The sequence below is a fragment of the Scleropages formosus genome, chromosome 23 (assembly GCF_900964775.1).
Source record: "Scleropages formosus chromosome 23, fSclFor1.1, whole genome shotgun sequence".
NCBI classification, from domain to species: Eukaryota; Metazoa; Chordata; class Actinopteri; order Osteoglossiformes; family Osteoglossidae; genus Scleropages; species Scleropages formosus.
Window position 1 is genome coordinate 6,649,534 of NC_041828.1, and position 21,102 is coordinate 6,670,635.

Here is a 21,102-nt window from a genome sequence, read left to right on the forward strand (position 1 = left end):
TAAGTAGTATATCTAGCAGTGTAAGTCACCGCGGTGAATAAGGTGTGTGGGCTGATAACACTACATAGAGTTCATTGGAAGTCGCTTTGGAGAAAGATGTCTGCTAAATAAAAAAATGTAAGCACCTTACGGTTATTTACCTATCTGTGCACCAGGGTAGTTTTTTTTACTGGATCAGTTGGTACGAGAGCACTAGAAGGTGGCATTCACACCCGGTCCTTCACGTGCTCTAACCACTACGCCACCTGCTGGCCCTAACCACTGCGATGCTGCTTTGTGGCCTGATGGAGTCTCTTTGTTCAGATCTCACATGACCTCTCTGACCTTTGCTTCGCAGGTCCATGGGGCCGGTGCATGGGCAGCGAGTGTGGCCCCGGGGGTCGACAGAGCCGCGCCGTGTGGTGCGCCCACGTGGACGGATGGACCACGCTGCACACCAACTGCCCGCAGGCGGAGCGGCCCGACAACCAGCAGAGCTGCTTCCGCGTGTGCGACTGGCACCGGGAGCTGTACGACTGGCAGCGCGGGCCCTGGAGCGAGTGCGCCCCGGTGCTGGCGCGTGCCTCGGCCCCTGCGGGTGGCCGGACGGCGGGCTGCGTCCGCGGCGAGGAGGGCCTGCAGACCAGGGAGGTGTCCTGCGTGCAGAAGGCGGATGGCGCCCCTGCCGACGACGTCATCTGCGAGTACTTTGAGCCGAAACCGCGGCTGGAACAGGCGTGCCTCATCCCCTGCCCGCGCGACTGCGTCGTCTCCGCCTTCGCTCCCTGGAGCACCTGTTCCAAGTCGTGTGGCGTGGGCCTGCGTACCCGCACCCGCGCCGTGCTGGCCCCGCCCCTCTTTGGAGGCTCTGCCTGCCCCAACCTCACCGAGTTCCAGACGTGCCTGCCGGGCGACTGCCAGGGAGAGGAGAGCTTCTACAGCCTGAAGGTGGGTCCCTGGGCCGACTGTGCGCTGCCCCACATGCGCTCCGCCCGCCAGGCCCGGCGCAGGAAGAACAAGGAGCGTAACCGCGAGAAGGGTCGCGTCAAGGACCCCGAGGCCCGTGAGCTCATCAAGAAGAAGCGCAACCGCAACCGGCAGAACCGCCTGGAGAGCAAGTTCTTCGATCTGCAGGTGGGCTACCAGACTCGGGAGGTGACGTGCACGCACAGGAACGGAGCGCCTGCAGAACTCAGGTGAGCCCCGCCTGTCTCCCCCCCACACCCTTCACGTCCCCTTATTAATTACTGCTAACGCTCACACTGGCATTGCATTAATTGTACACTGTAACAAGATTTTTCAAAGTGCTTAGTTATGTCCATTTTCGCATTGGTTATGATTAAAGTTTACTGATAACAAAAATACAACTAGTTCTTCTAGAGTGCAATTTTTAAGCACAGAATCTTGAAGCCATTGGAAGATCCTAGAAGGCACTAGAACATTCTAGAAAGCATCAGGCCCTTAAAGGTACTGGAATATTTGGTGCCAAAATTCACCAAAATTTGCTAATTTCACACACAGACACACACACATTGACTGAAACCGCTTGTCCCAAGTGGGGTGGCGGTGAACCGGAGCCTAACCCGGCAGCACAGGGCTTAGGGCTGGAGGGGGAGGGGACACACCCAGGACAGGACGCCAGTCCATCACAAGGCATGCTAAGTTCAAGAATATGGAATACTTTTCTAAAAACTGACATAAAGTATGAACTAACAGAAATTTTGTTACATTGTGATATTTAGTCAGCTGATTTATTTATATAGCAATTTATAAGGATTTACTCACTTGCACAGCAGGGTAATTTTCACTGTATCAGTTCAGGTTAAGAACCTTCATCAAGGGTACTAGAGCCAGGGGTGGGATTAGAACCTGTGTTCTTTCACCTGTAAATCAGTGGATTTAGTCACTACGCCACCCGCTGCCCTGTTACCTACGAGGGTCCACATTTCCACAATGGGTTCTATTCCGAAGGCCCTTGATTAAAGGGATTTCCATGCGCTCTCCATTATTTATGAGCTTTTTCTGTGTAATGGGACGAAAGACTCACATACACGAGCATTGGAAGCGATCGCACTGGGCTGAGCTTCACAGAGAGGTTGTTGATGAAGTCAAGGGAGGTGCCGTGTCCTGCTGCAGGTTCCTGGGCATGGGTCCACGTGCAGCCATGAGCTTCCAGGTCCTCACTGGCGCGGGGACACTCTGCCATGTAGGTCAGCTTCTGGAACACGTAATTATTCTCGTTCCACGACAGCAGCCGCGTCAGTCTGTAAAACGCACAGCGGGGGCGGGGGGGGGGGGGGGGTTCGCCTTTAATACCCGAATGAAAATGTTCATTTGTTTCGTTCGATATTATACACCCGGCACCTCTACTTTAACATGCAATAATTTCCTAAAATCTCTGTGTTCAAGCGTTTTATTTTCGCCCGAGTTTCTTACAAATGCTGCCGTCAAACCCATGAGGAAGCCTCTTATGCGCCAAAATGTGTTTTTTAAATAAAAAAAAAAAAAATCTGGCTTTTTTTTTTGTTTATTTTCAGATAATTTAGCCACTCGGAGACGTGTGCGGAAACATTTCTGAAGTTGAATCTCCGTTAACCTGCCTTTTCTCTCATTAGCGATTCTTGTTTTGTAGCAGCCCAAGAGTCCCACACAGGTGATTTACACCTCACTTGTGCTAGAACTGTGATTGCCATAACGTGGGCCACTCTGTAAATGGGTAAATCATTGTAAGTCGCTTTGGAGAAAAGCATGAGCTAAAGAGAGAAATATTTTGTTCTGTGCTGAAATGTTCATTGCACGTTGACTATGCATGCAAAAAGTTATTAAGACTCAGCATTACCACGGTTATCCGTAAAAAATGAGCTGACCCCACCTGTAAGAGCTACACTGAGTCCATTCCTGAGAGTGGCAATGTGTGAGGATATCCCATCATGCCTTGGGGGAAATGGAAGACAAGAGGCACCAAACCAGGGATGAGTGGGAACGTTTCGCCAAACTGACGCAAAGCTCAAGAAAAGAAGGTCGTAGGGAAGAGATGCTGCGACGGTCATCCTCGGTCACCTGCAGGACCGGTCATTGATACGAGTTCCACCCACACCTGATCACTGACCTTTTTATTACCCCCCCCACCAGAGATGACCAGCATCTATCAAACATTCTACAATCTTGTAGAGGAAGGTCTTCACTGAGCACACTGAGGTAGATGGTGAAAAATGTCCTCTCGCTGAAATGTGCATCTTTCTTCTGGAAAGTGTTGCTGAATTGTCTTCCATGAAATAGTGAGCAATGAATGAATGAATGAATGAAAACTGCATTAGCCCCAGAGGGAAACCGAGGACCCACACATGATCAAAACCACCAAAAGTGGGTGTCTTGGATGTGTTAGTGGTGTCTGCCGATCGGAGCTGCACACACACACACACACGTTGTCCTAATAGCGCAACCGCGATCAGGAGCATGCCTTGAAACGCTTTGTGATATGCATCCCATGCAAGATTAATACCACGTTTCCCCTCAATTATGCGCGACTCCAGTATGGAACGGTAGATGTCCTCGGCCCTTTCCCAGGCACCGCCGCGCTTGGGCTCGCGACATGCCGATGAACCTTGAAGGAGGACGCAGCTCCACGCAGGACTGTGTTTATTTGTTTTGAGGGGGAGCTCTGAGGGCTTCCAGACGGCGGAACAGAGGTTTCTGGAGGAGCTGTGGGTGGCGGGGGAGGGCTGGAACGGAGATGCTGTGTAATTACCCCTAATAGCGTACGAGGCGCGGTGGGGGCTGCGGGATGAACAGGAAGCGAGACAAAAAGACAGATGATTGTACATTTGCAGTGGTGCCCTGTGAAATTGCTGGTTATTCGAGGAGTCCGGACCGCCAGTGTTTACAGCGCCGCTTCATCAAAGGGTTCTGATTGCTCTGCTGCACTGTTTTCCAAATTGGAAAAACTCAGTCGCTGTGTTTATAATGAGCGGTGTCCTGGCGCAGGCCAGAACGAGAGCGTTCCTCCCCGCCGCCCTAAAGCCACCCAGCCCCTGCATCGCTTTCTCTAAACCACTGATGACACAAACCGGCTGACCGATAGGGTGCTGTGCTGTGGCGCCTGGTGATGCTTGACTGGCGGTCATTCTCTTTTGCAGCCTGTGCTCCCAGGAGACCCTCCCCGTGGCCTTCCAGTCGTGCCTCGTCCCCAGGGATTGCGAGGTGACCGAATGGTCCCAGTGGGGGCCCTGCTCCAAGAAGTGCTACGACCTCAATGGCCCTAAGGGGTCGCGATCCCGCGCCCGGCAGGTGCAGCAGTTTCCTGTGGGTGGAGGTGCACTTTGTCCACATCTGGAGGAGACGGAGGCCTGCGCCCCCCAGGGAGAGGGTGTGCTGCCATGTGCCATGTAAGTGGGACGCGTCACGGTACCGCTGCGCAGCTAACTACACCGACATTCCCTTCACTGATGTTAACATGCTTTAATTTTAATTCTAAGCTTTTGGGACAGCTGGTGGTGTAGTGATTAGAGCTGTTGCCTTTGGACCCAAAGGTTGCAGGTTTGATCCACACCTCTGGCTCTAGTACCCCTAAGGGAGGTATTTACCCTAAAATTCCTCCAGTAACCTAACCCAGCTGCATGAAGGGGTAAATAAATGTAGGTTGACTAATACTGTAAATTGCTTCTGCAAAAAGTGTCAGATAAATGTGAAATTTAATGCATTTGTAACTTAAGGGCTGTGCTGTTTTACCTTTAAGCGTTGTTAGCCCAGGTAACTGCAACACACACAGTCTGAACCGCTTGTTCCATACGGGGTCGCAGGGAGCCAGAGCCTAACCCGGCAATGCAGGGCATAAGGCCGAAGGGGGAGGGGACACAAGCCCATTGCAAGGCACCCCAAGAGGGACTCGAACCCCAGACCCACCGGAGAGCAGGACCTGGTCCAACCCACTGCGCCACCGCACCCTCCGTTAACTGTAACTCTCCCTATGGAAATGTATACGTGACTTTACACAGCAAAAATGCCAGGATTCCAAACGCGTCGGACTCGCCGAAAATACGGACGGAGCGACCGTGTTCCGCAGCGCAAAGGAAAGCGACACGTTTCAGCTGATTAAACGTTACCCGAAATAAAATCGGAATAAAAAAGCCGCACCATTATTTATGCCGCATTATTTTTGGTCTCCGATCTGTCAGCGAGATCGGGGCGCGCAGTTTGACATTAATGCTGTACGGTCTGCAGGAATAGGAACAGAAAACAAGAGCAGCGAGATGATTCGGTGTCATGGAGCGAGCAGCGGGCACAGGGGGGATCCTGCAGTGTCAGACGCGGGTGAGAACAGAAGGGGTGAGGCGAAGATGAAAGCGCCCGGCGCCGGACCCCCGCCAGCTGTAGACAGGCGACCGGTGGAGAGCCGTCTGAGCGCAAGTCGAGCTGGGGGCGCTCATCCGACGTGTCCTAGAAATAGCACCAGGAAGGCAGTGCCGCTCACAGCCCCGTCCCCCTTCGCTCTCGCTCCGTCTGTTCCTCACCGCTTAGAGTCGCTCGTGACAAGGCCTCGCTAATTAGCCACGCGCAAAGCATCGCTCGCTACGGCACTTACGAGTCCTCGTCCTGGAACCAATAAAAAAAAAAAAAAAAAAAAAATCCCGCTCTATCAGTCACATTGTTTATGCGCTTTGGATTAAAGCGTCGACGAAACGACGAAATAATGATAAGGGCCCCGGGAGCAAAACTGTCACCGCGCGCATGTCTCGCCGTGCATTTTATTTATAATTCACACACACTTGTCTGTTTGCTGTTGCAACGGGTAGATGGCACCCAGGCAGCAAAACCTCTGTAGCGCCGCAAAGAGAGCCTTCTGTCAGAGCATCTGCCGATCCCCCTCCGGCCCGAACCGTGCCGACGCGCTCTGGTCCGGTCCCCCCGGGGCCCGTCGGCCTAACGCGGCTAGCTGCGCAGGAGCCGACGGAGCCCGCCCTCATGAATGCGAAATGAGGGAAGAGCCAAGGAGGCCTCTTTGATTCTAGATGCTACGGCGATTGATGTCCTGCCACGGGGTTGCCAGACATACCCCTCGAACGCCCGATTCCCACCCTGGTTCGAGTCTGCCCCAAACGCGTAGCCTCGCCTCCGCTCGCCCTTCGACTTCTGCAAGAATCGCTTAGCCCGCACGACATTCCTGAAAAGCCTGCTTTTTGTAAAATGTGAATCCGCATTAAAGCCGTTGAAAGCCGGCGCTATATTCCCGCGGAGGAGTCTGAATAAATAATGCGGTTTCATTTACTCTGAACGCTGCAGATGAATCACGAAAGCAGAAGCGATGGGATTTTGCTCGTTCCTCCTCTGCGTATCATCCGTGTTGCTTATAATTAATTAAACGAGACTGTTAACCTTTCATTAACACGTGGACGTATTTTAAAACTGAGAAAAACAATGCTGACCCCCTTAGGTTACTTGAAAGTGTAATTTTCTCCTTAAAAATGTGTGTTTCTACAAGAACGGCGTTGTACGTAAGCACAGCCTGTATCGAAAGTGACGGTTTTAGAGGCGGACATCCTAAAAAATATTTTAAAATCTTAAAAGGATTTTTGGCTTATGCTCTTTCATGAGTTATTCATGGCAGTTAAGTACGTTGGTTGTATGTTTACGGGCTCCAGTAATCGGGCGCCGATGCCGTTTGCTGTGGGCAGTCTGCGTTAGTGTGCTATGAGTGCGATGAAAAATGCATGCAGTTATATGGTAGATGAAGCAACAAGACAGGCCCTTAATTTGCTCATCATCCTAAAATATTTGCTCCCATTTTCCTTTTTGTAACCAAAATATGCAAAACAGGAAGCTTTGCCTCCTGGTCACCCTCTGCATCATTTTCATTTTTCATGCAGCTGATGTGTACGGGTTCTGAAAAGGCGTAAGAATGAAAAAGGTGGATGATGCTCTCAAAGCAGACGTCACACCTATCGTCTGAAACTGCTTGTCGCATACGGGGGTCACGAATCCTAATCCGGCAACACAGGGCGAAAGGCTGGAGGGGGAGGAGACACACCCAGGACTGGACGCCAGTCTATCACAAGGCACCCCGAGCGGGACTCAAACCCCAGAACCCCCGGAGAGCAGGACCCGGGCCAACCCACTGCGCCACCGCACCGCCGTGCCCCCCTCAAAGCAGTTGTGTCATACTGAACTGGTTTTGAGGAATACTCACTCTCGGGAGCAAAGCTCAGACTTGGTTTCTGATATGTTTCTGCTCCAGATTCAGTAATAAATTGCAATATTAGTAACTTTAATAGTAGTGAAATAAATGCATTCAAAATAGTAGAAACAACAGGATGAATGAGTTCTTGGTTTGATGCACGAGTCAGAACGAACCAAGTCACAGGAGCGCGAGGTGAGGCGGCACCCCGTTGCACTTGTGTTGGACACGTCTTTCTTCAGCACCCCTCTCTATCCCCTACAGGTACACCTGGAAGACCACCGAGTGGACCGAGTGCAGGGTGGACACACTGCTGAGTCAGCAGGACCGGCGCCGTGGCAACCAGACGGGTTTGTGTGGTGGCGGGGTCCAGAGCAGGGAGGTGTTCTGCGTCCAGACGAACATCGACCCGCCCCCCTCCCTCGGCGCAGTCAAAGAAGGTAGCTGAGTTGATGTTTCTTCCATATTGACTTTGGGCCTGATGTTTCGTGAGTATTTCTTTGGCAGCACTTCGTTGACACTGCAGGTGCTGCCATGATTCTGCTTGCCGACGCTCAAACTTCCTTATGGAGTGTCACTGAATGTTTGCCCTCACGAACAGTCACCAGCATCTTTACACGGTCCAATCCGATAAGGACCGCTGTGCAGGTGCGGTGATTTATGGAAATGTATTGAGATCAGCCTCAGTACAAACTGTGATTGTCCTTCATTCTCACTGATGGATGGCTGGATGCCTTTAAAGGAAAAAAAGTGCCTGTATCTGTCAAGTCAAGCCTGTCATGTTGCACTTCACCATAAACAAGTGCTTAGCGAGCGTAGGTGGCTGGTGACATTTCTCGGGAGTGATGGACTAAACATGGGGAAACGGAGATGACTGCTAATACATCGATGAAGAGAGGAACATGGGTGTAAGCTGGGGTAAAATGAAGTGCAAAAGTGAAATGTCCATTTCACTGGAGTTTTTTTACCCCAGTAATTCAGTAGAATGGTAAACCTGCTTCCAAATGTACAGATAGTAAGCTCATTTTAAAAATTTTGTCCGTGTATTTACACTGGTTCACTTAGCGGATCCCTTTTATTAAAGTAATGTACAATGATTACTAATAAGTAACTAACTCTCACCTTCAGCCAAGGTAACTCACCGTGTTATGTACACTGCACTAAACTGCCTTTAATATTTCAGCCATCAGCACGAGATCGGTTTAGCGCACACAAACATCAGAAGGGCAATTCAGAGTCACCAATTCACTTGAAACACTCCATACACACTGAGCAGGCCCTGAACCCATATCCCATCGCACCATCCAGGGGCCATGAGACTTCGGCACTAGCCACTCCTTCAGCACGCCCCCAAATAAATATGTGCTATAATGCTTAGGGAACAAAAGTCAGAACAAAAACGGTAAGAGTTGAGTCCCAGAAGGGTCACCACCGTTAAACGCTTGTATAGTTCTAAACGTTGTGTCAACCTCATCGAGTAGGAGGTGTGATAAACATGTCAGAAAAGGAAGCCCGGGATTTCTTCATGCTGAACCACATGTTACATCTGGTCAAATTAAATATGAATGAGAGAATTCAAAGGCGTGCAGTAGCGGTGTAATTCCGGGAAAAGAGCGTGTGGTTATCAAAGGCCCGGCTGTGGTCAGCCTGCAGCCATGAAAGAGGATATTCATCCTTATCAATGTGCGACAGAATGCCACTTTGTCTGTGTGGGGATGAGCTCAACCGGCCAGCACAGTAGGAGAGTATGGCCCTGAACTGGAACGGCAGATGACAGAGGAGAACCATGCCTGGAAACGGTTTCGAGGGCTGGATGTGATGGGCACTCTGACTGTGACGGGGCATCTATGCACAGTAAAAGCTGTAAGTGACAAGATGCGACTCACAAAGCCCAGCCAAAAATGTGGTTCAGTTGTTTTGGAGCTCTGCAGCAAAAGACTTTGCTGCCCTTTTTGACATTTGCGGTTCTGGTAAAAAATGAAACTTCGTTCTGTGGGAGTATGATATTGCAGAGAGTGAATTTAGAAAAGAAAAGTGAACCATAATGGGGCCTGGAACAGATCCTTGGGGAACGCCTCGTTATACACTGTTACAATCTGGTTCTAGCATTTGAAGCCTAGGTGTGGTACTGCAGCATACACAGTACAAGTAAGAGTAACAGTAGCGGGGAGACAGGTAAACATGCTGTAATCAATACAGAAAAACACTGGGCTCTAGGAGTAGCACTCATTTACTCACAATCTTTTATGGAGCTCTGCAGCGGTGCTGCGCTATTAAGACACAGGCCGGGAGGGAGCCTCTGGCTGTCGGTTACCCAGAGGATCTCGTCTGCGGACAAGGAGAAATTCATAACTTTGAAGAAAATAAAATGTACCTTAATAAAAGGAACTTTTATTATTAACAATGATCTGGGATTTTTTTTTCATGAATTATTTATTTAAAAAATGCCCTCTTTGTAAAATCACGCAGTTAATTCAATTGGTGAGTGAACGGTAAATAATAAAAGCCTAATAATTAAAACAAATGTTCTCACGCTTGAGTTTAATTGGATTTCACAGTAAAGTACGTCAGCGTGAACGTGCTGTGTTAATCTGTTTGTGTGCTTGAGTGAGCGAAGATCCATTCCAACCAGGTTAATTGCAGATAATTGAATGCAATGCAATCAGAAAACCAACTGTTTCTCTGATCTGTATGCAAATGCTACTACTTCAAGTACTGTTCTCCGAATTCCATCCATTTTCATGTTGCCTCTCCAGAAATCTCCCTTCCTTTCTTGTCCTTTTCTCTCCATACTTCTAATTTCCTCTCCAAACGATGAGGAGTCCTATTATGGAATACAGCCTGGTTGCCCCAGACAGGTCCGGCATGACAAACTGATAAGCAAACGGTTTTACACACAACACCAGCTATCAACTACTTCCTCTATTCATAAAATATGTATGTGCAGAGCTAAGATTGCTTTATATTCGGCTATATTTTGTAACTGCAGCTTATTGAACTACATTATTTGCAGTAAGATGAGTAATGTAGGGTATTACCATTCCATATGTAGGCCTGTTATTGTTTAATTTACATTTGAATACATAAGAAGATTGATTCTGAGCCTCTTATCTCCATTCCAATCATGCAAGGATTACCACTGGCTTCAATAGCTTCTGTTTTGAATGCCAAAATGTTGCTTGAGCAACGTTTGCCTTTTACAGTGCATCTGGAAGAGAGCTATGATATGTACCGTTTCAATACAGTGTCCTTCCCTTTGGACTTAAAGAGGCTCCATGAAATTTCGTTCGTTCATTCGTTTGATTGATTGATTGATGGACAGGGGGCTGTTGGCTATGGAATTTTTAGGTAAGCTGGCTATCAGTGTGAGACAAAAATGCTGTAAGTGGTAGACTGTAATGCTGTTACTGTGTTCCTCACCAGTTTCAGCATATTCTTTATGCTCATGATGAATATTGAGCCACTGGCAGTAGTGCAACAGTACACTGATTTGATGGCTTTCTTCTCTCTAAGTGCCAGGGACTGTCTTAGGGTTGGCAGGCGAGGTAAAATGTAAGGAATTGCCCTGCCTCGAGGGTCCTAATTAGGCAAATGCATCCTGGGATGATGACCCAGAGGATCTGGAGGCAGAACAGAACCTGGAACACATGAAGGAGTTGTGCCTGCGTGGCTGCGTCTGCCCATGAGGCTCTTCGAGGATGAAGAAACCGCTAAATGACTCTCGCATTGTGGGCCGCTCAGTGCAGAGATAGGTGTTGCTTCTCAAAGCAAATATTTAAATAAATGATCTGAAACAAACCGGAGAGCTGTTCGGCTTGAGTATGATTAGTGGCAGTTGCTTATATTTGCAAGCGACCATTTTTGGAAATCGGTCATGAAAAATATAATTTTGGCTTCTAGTCAGCTACAAGCTCATTTATTTTAGCGATTTCATTTTACATCAGGTGTCAACATCTCCTTCCCCTTGCCCTTCGAAACGCGTGCATCTGCGTGCGGTCGGCTTAACCAGCTCACGCTCAGCTGGACCTGGCTGGAGGCAGCAGATGGGTGTAGCCTTGCTGGCTGCCTGCCTCAATTCTCTGACATTTAGTGTTTGTGGCTGATTAATTATTTTATCTCTCAAGGATAGGTGTTGTGGAAGGAGAATTCTACGTCTTCTATATCTGCGTCATTTCTACCTTCAGGACTCACAGTATCAATTAGTTCAGAGGTTTCGTTGTGGCTAACAGTAATAGTCTAATATGATTTGAATCATACAGTTCATTCACTGAAAACTATAAAGCCTGAATGAAAAATAATACCTACAGGCTCAGGAAAAGGCATATATGGTTATTAATGGAGGTACTGTAAATGGACAGAATTAATACGATTCCTAAAAGATTCTTCACAGTTCATCGTCATTTTCTATAGTTATAGCGTTAAAAAATGTATTCCAGTCGACAGTCATTGTAAAGTTAAATATTTGCTTTAAATTTTATTTTAGTTCCTCATATTCTCACAGTCAAAATGAACGGTGTGGGTAGATGCCATTAAAATTTTGAGGTGTTGTCTTTCTTTGGGCTTCTGTTTTTTCTGTAGTAGTAAATGGAAAGATTCGCGGAGGTGTAGCTTGTCAAGAACTTTTGGTAGAAGACGAAAACACAAGTCTTATGGGAGGTAAAAGGTAAAAATACAGTGTTTACTTCTCATGAGTCTCAAATTGCATGTTTACTGCTATGGAACACGAATGTGAAAACCATACTCCATAGAATATTTATGAGGTGGGAACTAAAATGTTTTCACCCTGTCCTCAAGGGTAAGTTTTATACTTTTGCATTAGCAAGAGTTTGCAGGAATGACTGCATAATTTGAGCCGTGAGTTTAACAAGCAGTTGTATCTGTTGTCCTTCCGATTTCTAACCTCGCTGAGACAGAATATTCTTAAGAAACTATCAGTGTGAACAGTGTCTTTCTGGCACATGTGTAAACACTGTGTCGACTGCTTCGCGAATGAATGAATGCCGAAATATTAAATAGGCATGATCCCACGGTAAGCTCTATTCATACTTTCACTGTCAAGTACTGCTTTTGAACACGTACGGCGGCACATACATGTCCATGCACCCAAATGTACCGTTAAGGGTGCCCTCCGTGAAATATACACAAAGTGTGCACAAAGCCACTTCTGTAGGAAGCCAAGATGTTTTCGGCTGTTTTTAGCTGCCTCTTCAAGAGTGGAGTGGAGATGAGTGATTTGGAAATATGCATCTCGTGGTTAATGACCGACGCGGAGTGAGATGAGGACACGACCCAGTCGCTGTGCAGTTTCTGCAAGGTTGACCCTCCGTGATCTCGCGTGCTTGTTGTTTTTTTTTTTTTGCCCCTACAGCTTCCCGTCCCGTGGACAATGACTTGTGCTTGGGCGTGGTCCCCAACACCACTCAGCTGTGCCAAATCCCCTGTCCTGTGGAGTGTGAAGTGTCGTCCTGGACAGCCTGGGGGCCGTGCACCTTCGAGAACTGCCAGGACCAAGCGGGAAAGAAGGGTGAGAAGCTGCTAACGTACCGGGAAGTGCCATATATACAGCAGAGAACGCGGCACCGTAAGACTACACCAGCTTGGGTTATGTCATAATTTATGGATACTTTTAGCTAATCGGATTTATATTTTATGTTTCTTTGAAGAATTTTGCTTACCATCAATTATAGCACGGTGAGTTCACCATGGTCAAATGATTAACACCATGCTGTAAAAATCACTTTGTAAAAATCGCCACAGATCTTCTTCAGTGCGAGAGCTCCTGAGAAAATCTGTGGACTTTGTAAGAAATTTTTTTTTTTTTCAGTTAAAACCGAATGGTGTTGTTCGGTACAAAACCCTCCCACTGAATATTTATCCATATTTAATTATGCCAGTGTAATAGTGAGGTCCCAGTGCTTGAGAAGTAGCCTTCCCAACCCGGTCCTTCAACTGTAGCCCATGCAGTGGTCCACAATGCTTTGTCACTTTTAACCGTGCCTCACAAGACGGTCGCGAGCAAAGAGAAACAAGAGAGGCAGATGTGTTCAACAAAGGCGACAGCCTCGGAAAGGACCAGTGGGCGGGGCTTCCTTTGTTAGACGGTGACTGTTGGTGCTCGTCCATCAGTGGCCTTATACGCTTGCCGACTCGTACCTTAATTATCCCTGGGATGTAGGGACACACAATAGCTAATGCATATTGACTCTCCTGTAATGAAACAGCTCAAATGGTTGAGAGAGAGGGGAGAGAGAGAGAGAGAGGGGAGAGAGAGAGAGAGAGAGAGAGAGAGAGAGAGAGAGAGAGAGAGAGAGGGAGGGAGAAACTCTCCATGATGCATCTCAATAATTGATGCTTTTCCCTATCTCATATCTCCGGTCATACACATCCGCTCTGAGATTTATAGCCTGCGCTCTCGTTATCTTGAGTGATCCTCACTTAAGGACTGTTTGTCCTCTCCTTGACACTGCACTAAAGTGTAACCAGATGCTGATGTGTTAACACACACCTGGCCTCCGCTTGATCTCCTCTCAGCGCTCGGACCCGACAAATACTTCATCCTCATGTGCTTCTCCTGCGCTTCCTGACATCAAATTGAGGTCACAAACAATCTTGCATAAACCTTCTTCATCTGTAGGGCTTTTCTGCTGGAAAAAATAGAAATTTAAATAATGATGGATTGAATAATGGAATAATAATCTTTTATTCATTCATTTTTGACCCAGATTATTAATAGTTTCTTATTATTTTTTTAAATATCCTAGTATTTTACAGTGGGTTTTGCATTCAGTGCAGCAGAACAGTTCAATAATTTGTGTACCTGCTTCAATGGCCTGACCATTTTAATTCTGCAGGACCTGTATTTTTTCAGTTAAATCTAGGTGCCTTGTGTTTGCCGTAGGGAGGATCGTGGTTCATTTTTTTTTTTTTTTTTTTTAATATATTTTTAAAATGCATGAAATGAAAACTACCTTATGCAGTCACATTTTTGTGTACCTGTCTTACGATCAGGTTAGAATCGCGCTCACGTTTTCAGTGGTGGCCCCTACAGCAGAGCTGAGAGCCCTGATGTCCTGGTCCACATCAAAAAGCTCTTCCCTGCCCCGCTATCCCACCCCTTTAATCCCTCCACAGCCGATTCCCTATAGGGTCACCGCTTCCCCGTTTCCCACTGTTTTCATCCTTGTTGCTTTTATAATTGGAAAACGGGCTATCAGTTGACCTTCCTGCTTGAAGATGTTTTTTTTCCCCCCAAAAAAGAATTACGGAAGGTGATCAGATGGCTGCACCTACAGCACCCACCCATCCAAACATTATCGGAGCCTTGCAGCACTGGATTAGAAGATAGGGCCTTGCAGTTATGAAGTCCAAGGGGTTGTGGGTTCAAAGCCCTGCCAAACCACTGGTGCAGTGCCCTTGGGCAGCACTTCTCAGAGTGAACCCCCCTAACAGTCTTAATGGATTATGGAATACATTAGCAGCTTCGTATAAGAGCCCGTGTAATGAGGAAGAATAATAATATTCATTATGTTAAGCTATTCAAATAATTTCTGTCATCGGCTGGTTTAATGGGCTGTCATGTTGAAAGCAATATTACGCTTATCGTGGATTCCACACTGTGACTGTCGAGAGGAGTTAACACATTTCACCCAAGTGTTGGGCCTTAGATGGAGGACAGCGCAGCTTCTCATTGAGCAGGTCAGTCTTTCTGGTCATGAGTCGGTGTCCTTCTGCTCCCGTCGTGCGGCCGAAGGCTTCAAGCTAAGGAAGAGGACGATCGCCAACGAGCCGACGGGCGGGCCGGGGAGCTGCCCCCACCTGACGGAGGCGGTGCCCTGCGAGGAGCCCAGCTGTTACGAGTGGCTGGTGGTGAGGCTCGAGGAGTGCATCCCGGACAACGAGAGGACCTGCGGGCCCGGAACTCAGATCCCAAAAGTGCAGTGCATCAACAGTGACGGTAAGGACCTCGACGCGACCCCACAGCATGACCGGCAGTGTGTAGCGTAGTGTTTGGGACCAGTGTGCATTTCCCTTTATGCCTTTGCTTACCCTGTTTTACTCCAATCAAAGGTGCCAAGCTGTGTAAGGGAGTTAATTTTATGTGGCTTCATATACCAATGCAATATTATAAACTTCCTTGGACTAAAGTGTCAGGTAAATAACGGGTAATAATAAATTTGAAATAAAATGAATACACATGAAATTGAATAATTTCATGTTTTTGGAACGCTGGCTCTCAAGCACTGCTCTCATGTAAATTGTTCAATTGACCTGTATCTCAGCTCTTAATATTTCCTGTAATTTTGCATCCTCGATTCTCAGGTGTCCGTAGGAGGTCAGCGGCGACGGGCGCTCACGCGGTTTCGTGTTTCATTTGAGTTCTACATACTAAGGCGGTGGCCCGGAGGAGCTGGATCCTTATTTTCCTGTAGCCCTCAGAATTTGGTCGTGTGTCTCTCAGCCCCAGGCCTCTGGCACCACTCTCGGAGCGGGTCGGGATCCGCTTCCCCCAGCGTGCCCTGACCGCGGTCTTAATTAGAGCAAGAGGATTGCAGATTTTATAATCATTGCTTTCCATGGCGGGGCTTGTTTGTGCTGTAGGCCTCATTAAAAAGAGGTCGAACGCAGTGGAGGGCCGTTTAGGCTCCGTGCGTCTATGTGTTTGCGTGTTCGTGTGTGCGCAAGCGGGCGGTGCTCAGACCAAGGCCAGAAGCCTGCTACCTCGAGGATCCTGGCGGACCGGCGCCGGAGGAGGCAATTTGGCCATAATTGCAACTGGCTGGCGGTTGGGGGGGTGAGGGGGGTTAGTGACCCGGACGCTCGCCGCGGGCTCGACCCCGCGTGCGCCTCGCCGGAGATGAATAGAGCGAGCGGGCTGGGGGCAGCGGCACTGGCTGCACCGCACCTGTTCCGTTCCAAATTACACCGGGCAGAGGGGGATCGGGCCTGACCGGAATCCAAACCCAGACTTCACAGAGGCACGGCGCTGCAATTTAATGGCGTCAAAGCGTGCGGCCGGATTTGGAGCTCAGCGTGGGGTCGGAGCCCCCTGTTTGTACTGCACAGCTGCTGAAACAAAGAACCCCCTCCCTCTCCGTGTCCAGGGCTTCGGCTGCAGACGCGACTGAACCGCGGGCGCAAATTTGGCCGCATAACCATGAAATGTAAGGTACTGATGAAAGCGTCACTTGCTGATTGTTGTCTGCACACTTCCTGATATGATGCAAGGGTACAGTAACACCGGAGTCATGTTACTGTACAGAGTTTAGGGACTGCGGACATCTCGCAGTGCACTTCTAGCAGATGTTTATTAGATCAAATAAGCAATAATGCATGAGCCATTCAGCCTGGAAAACCTGCCAGTCCTATTTCCTTTCACTATGCCTTTTTGGCAGAATTGTTAAAAATAATTTTAATTACACTTAACATTGCTGAACCACAACTGATGGGAAAATGTAATCGTAGGACACAGTTTTGGAAGAACTCATACATTGCGGCATCGGCTCCCGGGAGGGACGATGCTGCCGGACCATTAAGAGCAAATGCTTAAACTGGATACCGTCAGTAAACATCTGGCTATGTAGAGAGATAAGTCAGGCTAAGGGAATAATGTAATGTGAAAATAATGTTTATTAATGATTTTACGACAGATTGACGACTCATTGTGCATTCCTATGTAGAAGTGTTTTGTGAAAAAAAAAGGGTGTGTAGGAATAAAGCCATTAGAAAGAGCACCTGAGCCATGCTTGGCAATAGTAGGTAATGAGGACTCAGGGGAGACGTGTCCGTCCGTAACTTTCTGTCCACCGCACAGAATGACCATTACACCAAACCCCTGCAATGCTCCCGCCACCCGAGAGACCTCCGTGCCACTGCTTCCCTGTGGCCTCCATCCCAGCGTGTCACCAGCACGACACACAGGATGCTCAGAGATGATGCCGTGGGGTGGACCCTCCAGCATCCCGTCCTGCAGTTTGGTTGAGATTTTCAGGAGGAATTTTACAAGCCGATAGCAGTTCGAAAGTGTATTTCTTTAAACTCCTCTTTTGGGAGGTGGTCTTCTTTGTAAACTGAAGAGGTGGCAGCTGTTTTTCTGTTGATCAGCCAGGAAGATGGCATATGGCAATGGTTATTAAGATATTTTGAAAGTCTTTAATACTTCTGCTGTGTAACAGGGGTATTCAGCTATGCTCCTGGAGGGCTGAGTTGAAATTTCAGATCCAGCTGCTCAGTGAACACCTCACTGAATCTGCTGTCTTCACTGAGCCTGTTTAGCTCCGAGCTCTTAGTGGCGTAAGGAGAGCTGGAAAGCCTGCCGGACTCAACCCCCTCCCCTACTTTGTCTACACTTCTCATATCCAGCACTGCAGAGATTCCTCTTGTAAGTCTAGAAAAAGGAGCCATCTTCAGAGCTAACTTCTGCAAAGCTGGCATAGAAGTGAACGGCATTTCTTCGTGCAGCTTTCATTGGGACTCATCTGCTGGAGCATGGGATCTCCCAACTCGATGCGCCCCCATCATGCTCAGCTGTACATCATTCAGTTCCTCCTTTCTCAGCACCCTCCTGCTGCTCTAGGATCCCATTTAAAACACCTAAAAAGGCCTTATTTTCAAATACCTACCCAGCAATTGCAGAAATCTGATCATAGACGAGCTGTTTTGATGAGAACCCATGTTTCTGAACATCTGAGGACTGTCACAAGTACCCACTGTCGCATTAAATGACCCGGTTCAGTTGCCCCCTAGCTGTTGATGGCAAAACCCTGAACTGAAGTTGAGTGGATGTAAATGTGGCTGAACTGACCCTGTCTGGATGATCATGAAAAAGAAAAGGCCTTATACAGGCATTCATGGCCAACACCACATGAAGCATCACGCATGGAAGAACACACCACTTCACACCACTCACCTCTGTGTTAAAGGCTCATTAGATGTAAATGGACCAGAGCAAGATGTTGAGGCTCCTCTTAAATTTCCACATAACATTTTAAGTGCAGAGTGATGATTATGGGTTCGGTCAGTGGATTCCAGTTCTCAGGATTTGAAAGAGCGTGACCTGGAGTCTGAGTTAGCATAATGTTTACTATTAACATTACCTTCCGCCTTTGGGAAATCTTTGCTTCATTCAGGCTAATAGAAAATTACATTGTAAACACATGAATTAAGATGAAATGATCTTGTGAGGTTATAATTGTGACCCAGCAAAAAGAATTCTAGCTGGTTTGGCCAGTAACACTTGGGGCTGTGAGACATCTGGCCAAAGGTTGGGTGCAAAGCCATGGAATAAAGCCTAATTCAATCTTTTTGACATATATGGCTTCTTCAAAGCTTCTCTGCAGCTTATGAAAAGCCTGTTTATAGTTTTTGAAAAGCTTGTGCGTGCTTAATGAAAAGCTTCCATGTGGTTTAGGAAAAGCCTCTGTACGCTTATTGGAGAGCTTGTCAATGGTGTATAAAAAGCATGATTTATGTGTGAAGTTTCTGTGCTCTTTATGAGCACCTGCGGTCCAGGTCTTGAGAAGTCGTGTCCTTCAGGGGAGCCCGTGGATAGGCAGTTCTGCCGAGACGCCATCCTGCCCATGCCCGTGGTGTGTGACGTACCCTGCCCCAAGGACTGCGCCCTCAGCCCCTGGACCCCGTGGTCGCTGTGCTCACACACCTGCTCTGGCAAGACCACCGAAGGCCGGCAGACCCGAGCACGTTCCATCCTGGCCTACAACGCTGGGGAAGGTGAGCGCATAGACTCCGATTTCCGATTTTTTCTTTATTCCCGTTTTGCCTTCTTTTTCTTCCTACTTTCCTTGCTTCCTTTGTGACTTTCCATTTCACCTGATAATTTTTTTCACCATTTCTCATGTGTATGAGGTGGCAGTGTCCAGATTGTTGCGTGTCCCTTTATAGCAACTGCACAAATGGTAGGCTGGATTACAGTGTTAGACGGTAAGGATCTCTAGCGCTGCATTTGTCCACCATCAACACGTATCTTAAATAGACTGTGCTTGTTGCTCAGTGGCTACTGTAGCATGTGTGGACGGCGAAGAAGATTCATTACACAGCATCCTAGCGATTGTGGTTTTGTGAAAAGTCCTTAAGCTGAAACATTCAGCTGTGTGAGAACGTACAGTACATGTACGAAACACGGATGTTGCCTCTGTTGCGTAGCGGGTAGGAGATTTTGCGTGAAACCAGTAGCATCGATTTCCCGTCCGAATCGTTGGCTTTCGAGGACATCGCACTTACGTACCCATCTCTGCTCTGCTAAGGCGCCAAAACATCGAACAGCTTCTTGTGATATTTCAGACGGGGACTGGCCAGTGAAAAAGTGGGCCACTTGCGCACGGCTGTAATTGGTTTACGTGCAGACATAGAAACACAAATGTTGTCGAGTGCTATGTGTCACGTCCACGCCCACAACACAAGCAATAACACCCGACTCTGCACTAGCTCATGAGTAATCGCTCACCCTATAAAGACCCTCTTCAGCTCCCGTACCGTTGCGGAATCTCGTTTGGGACAACCGCCCTTCCTCGCATTACTACACACGCTCTTACTCTGTTCACGATCTCTGGTTTTTTGACTCCTTGCTTCGTCCTCCTACCACGTCCATGGATCCTCGTTCCTGTCCCGTTCGCCCATCGACCGACCCTTCGCCCGTCCCCGGTTTTGAGAACTTGCCTCTGCCCTCAACTTCTGACGAACAACGCTGCACTTGGGTTCAGCTTGACGCTATGTTCATTGAAACAGATCTCTGTTACTTTTAATGCTTTGATTTCAGAACGATGTATGATGCAGCTGTAGAGAAGAGAGAACGTTTATGTGACCGGTTGCATGTGCCGGATGTGTAATGGGCGCGCGGAGGGCTTTGCCACCGAAGAAGAGCTATGCCACCGGCAGCACGAGGAGAGAAAGAAAGAACGAGAGTGTAGAAGGGGGCGTTTGATTTGCTAGTTGTGGTACTAAGAAAGGTGCCCCCAGGCCCGGCTCTGCCCACCAGCCTCCGTGTATATCCTGGGAAGTCATTTCCTCAAAAACCTCGCTGGAGTGTCGTATAATTGCCCGCTGGCTGGCGGCTCTGCCGTTCGCTCGCCCAGTCCCTCTGGACCTCCTTGTCCGCTGTGTGTTTAGCATATCCAAAAAGGCAGAGGGACCTGATGCATTATGGATATCTCCCTCCCCGAGCGGGTTTGCAATTAAAGCTGCGCAAGTGAGGAAAATTGCACGGAGGTACATTCGGGGAATCTTGAAAAGCCACGCCGAACACTCCGGACAGGAATTAGGGGAGGATCCTCCTGTTTGACATGCGGTGCCGTGTTCTGCGGCGCAGCGTGTTGTAAAACATTTGCCCATTTTATCAAACCCTCCTGGTTCGAACTGAAGCGGATGCAGGAGACTTTGATCTGTGAAGGCAGAAGCCACGGTCATTACTTTGTCAGCGTTACATAGCCATTCAGGTTTCCAAACCAGTGATAACAGGTCTGCAGGAGGCCTGTTAAGATGTGCAGTGTTCTTATCCTTTTGAGTTTAGGGGAAGCATTTTAACTGCTCCATTGAAGCATCTGTTAAAGTGAAGCACAAATAGAGATGAAATATAGAATAGGTCCGAGTTCTAACAATTAAAGTTTTAATAATTTGTTCAGCTCACTGTTTAACCGTAATTAGATCGCGGTGCACGATGGACTAGTATTCATTCGTCAATATGTTCTTAATTATTGCCCCTTTAATGATGCTGCACAGCTTCCCTAATGGTCTGGTATTGGTTATTATTGTGCTTCAGTGTAGGCTGAGTTTTTTTTTTTTTTTTTTTTTTTTTTGCTTTTGCTGGAGGGTCAATGGTGTCATACTGTGGTGGAGGTGAGAGTCCTTGTTTATGTGTGTCTCAGCTGTTTCTCCTGCTCGCACATCGATCTGCATCCTGTCAATTACAGCCGCCACGCCGACGGGTGACCCACCCGCAG

General features: G+C 48.0%; 1 protein-coding gene across 1 annotated transcript in view; it reads left to right on the plus strand.

The window, feature by feature from the left end:
- thsd7aa (thrombospondin, type I, domain containing 7Aa) overlaps positions 1-21,102 on the plus strand; it is an 87,095-nt gene that overhangs the window by 39,211 nt on the left and 26,782 nt on the right. Inside the window, exons 2-7 of the mRNA XM_029248344.1 lie at positions 338-1,175; positions 4,116-4,364; positions 7,415-7,590; positions 12,519-12,674; positions 14,901-15,104; positions 18,683-18,877. Coding sequence (XP_029104177.1) covers positions 338-1,175; positions 4,116-4,364; positions 7,415-7,590; positions 12,519-12,674; positions 14,901-15,104; positions 18,683-18,877 — 1,818 coding nt within the window. The remainder of the gene's footprint in view (positions 1-337; positions 1,176-4,115; positions 4,365-7,414; positions 7,591-12,518; positions 12,675-14,900; positions 15,105-18,682; positions 18,878-21,102) is intronic.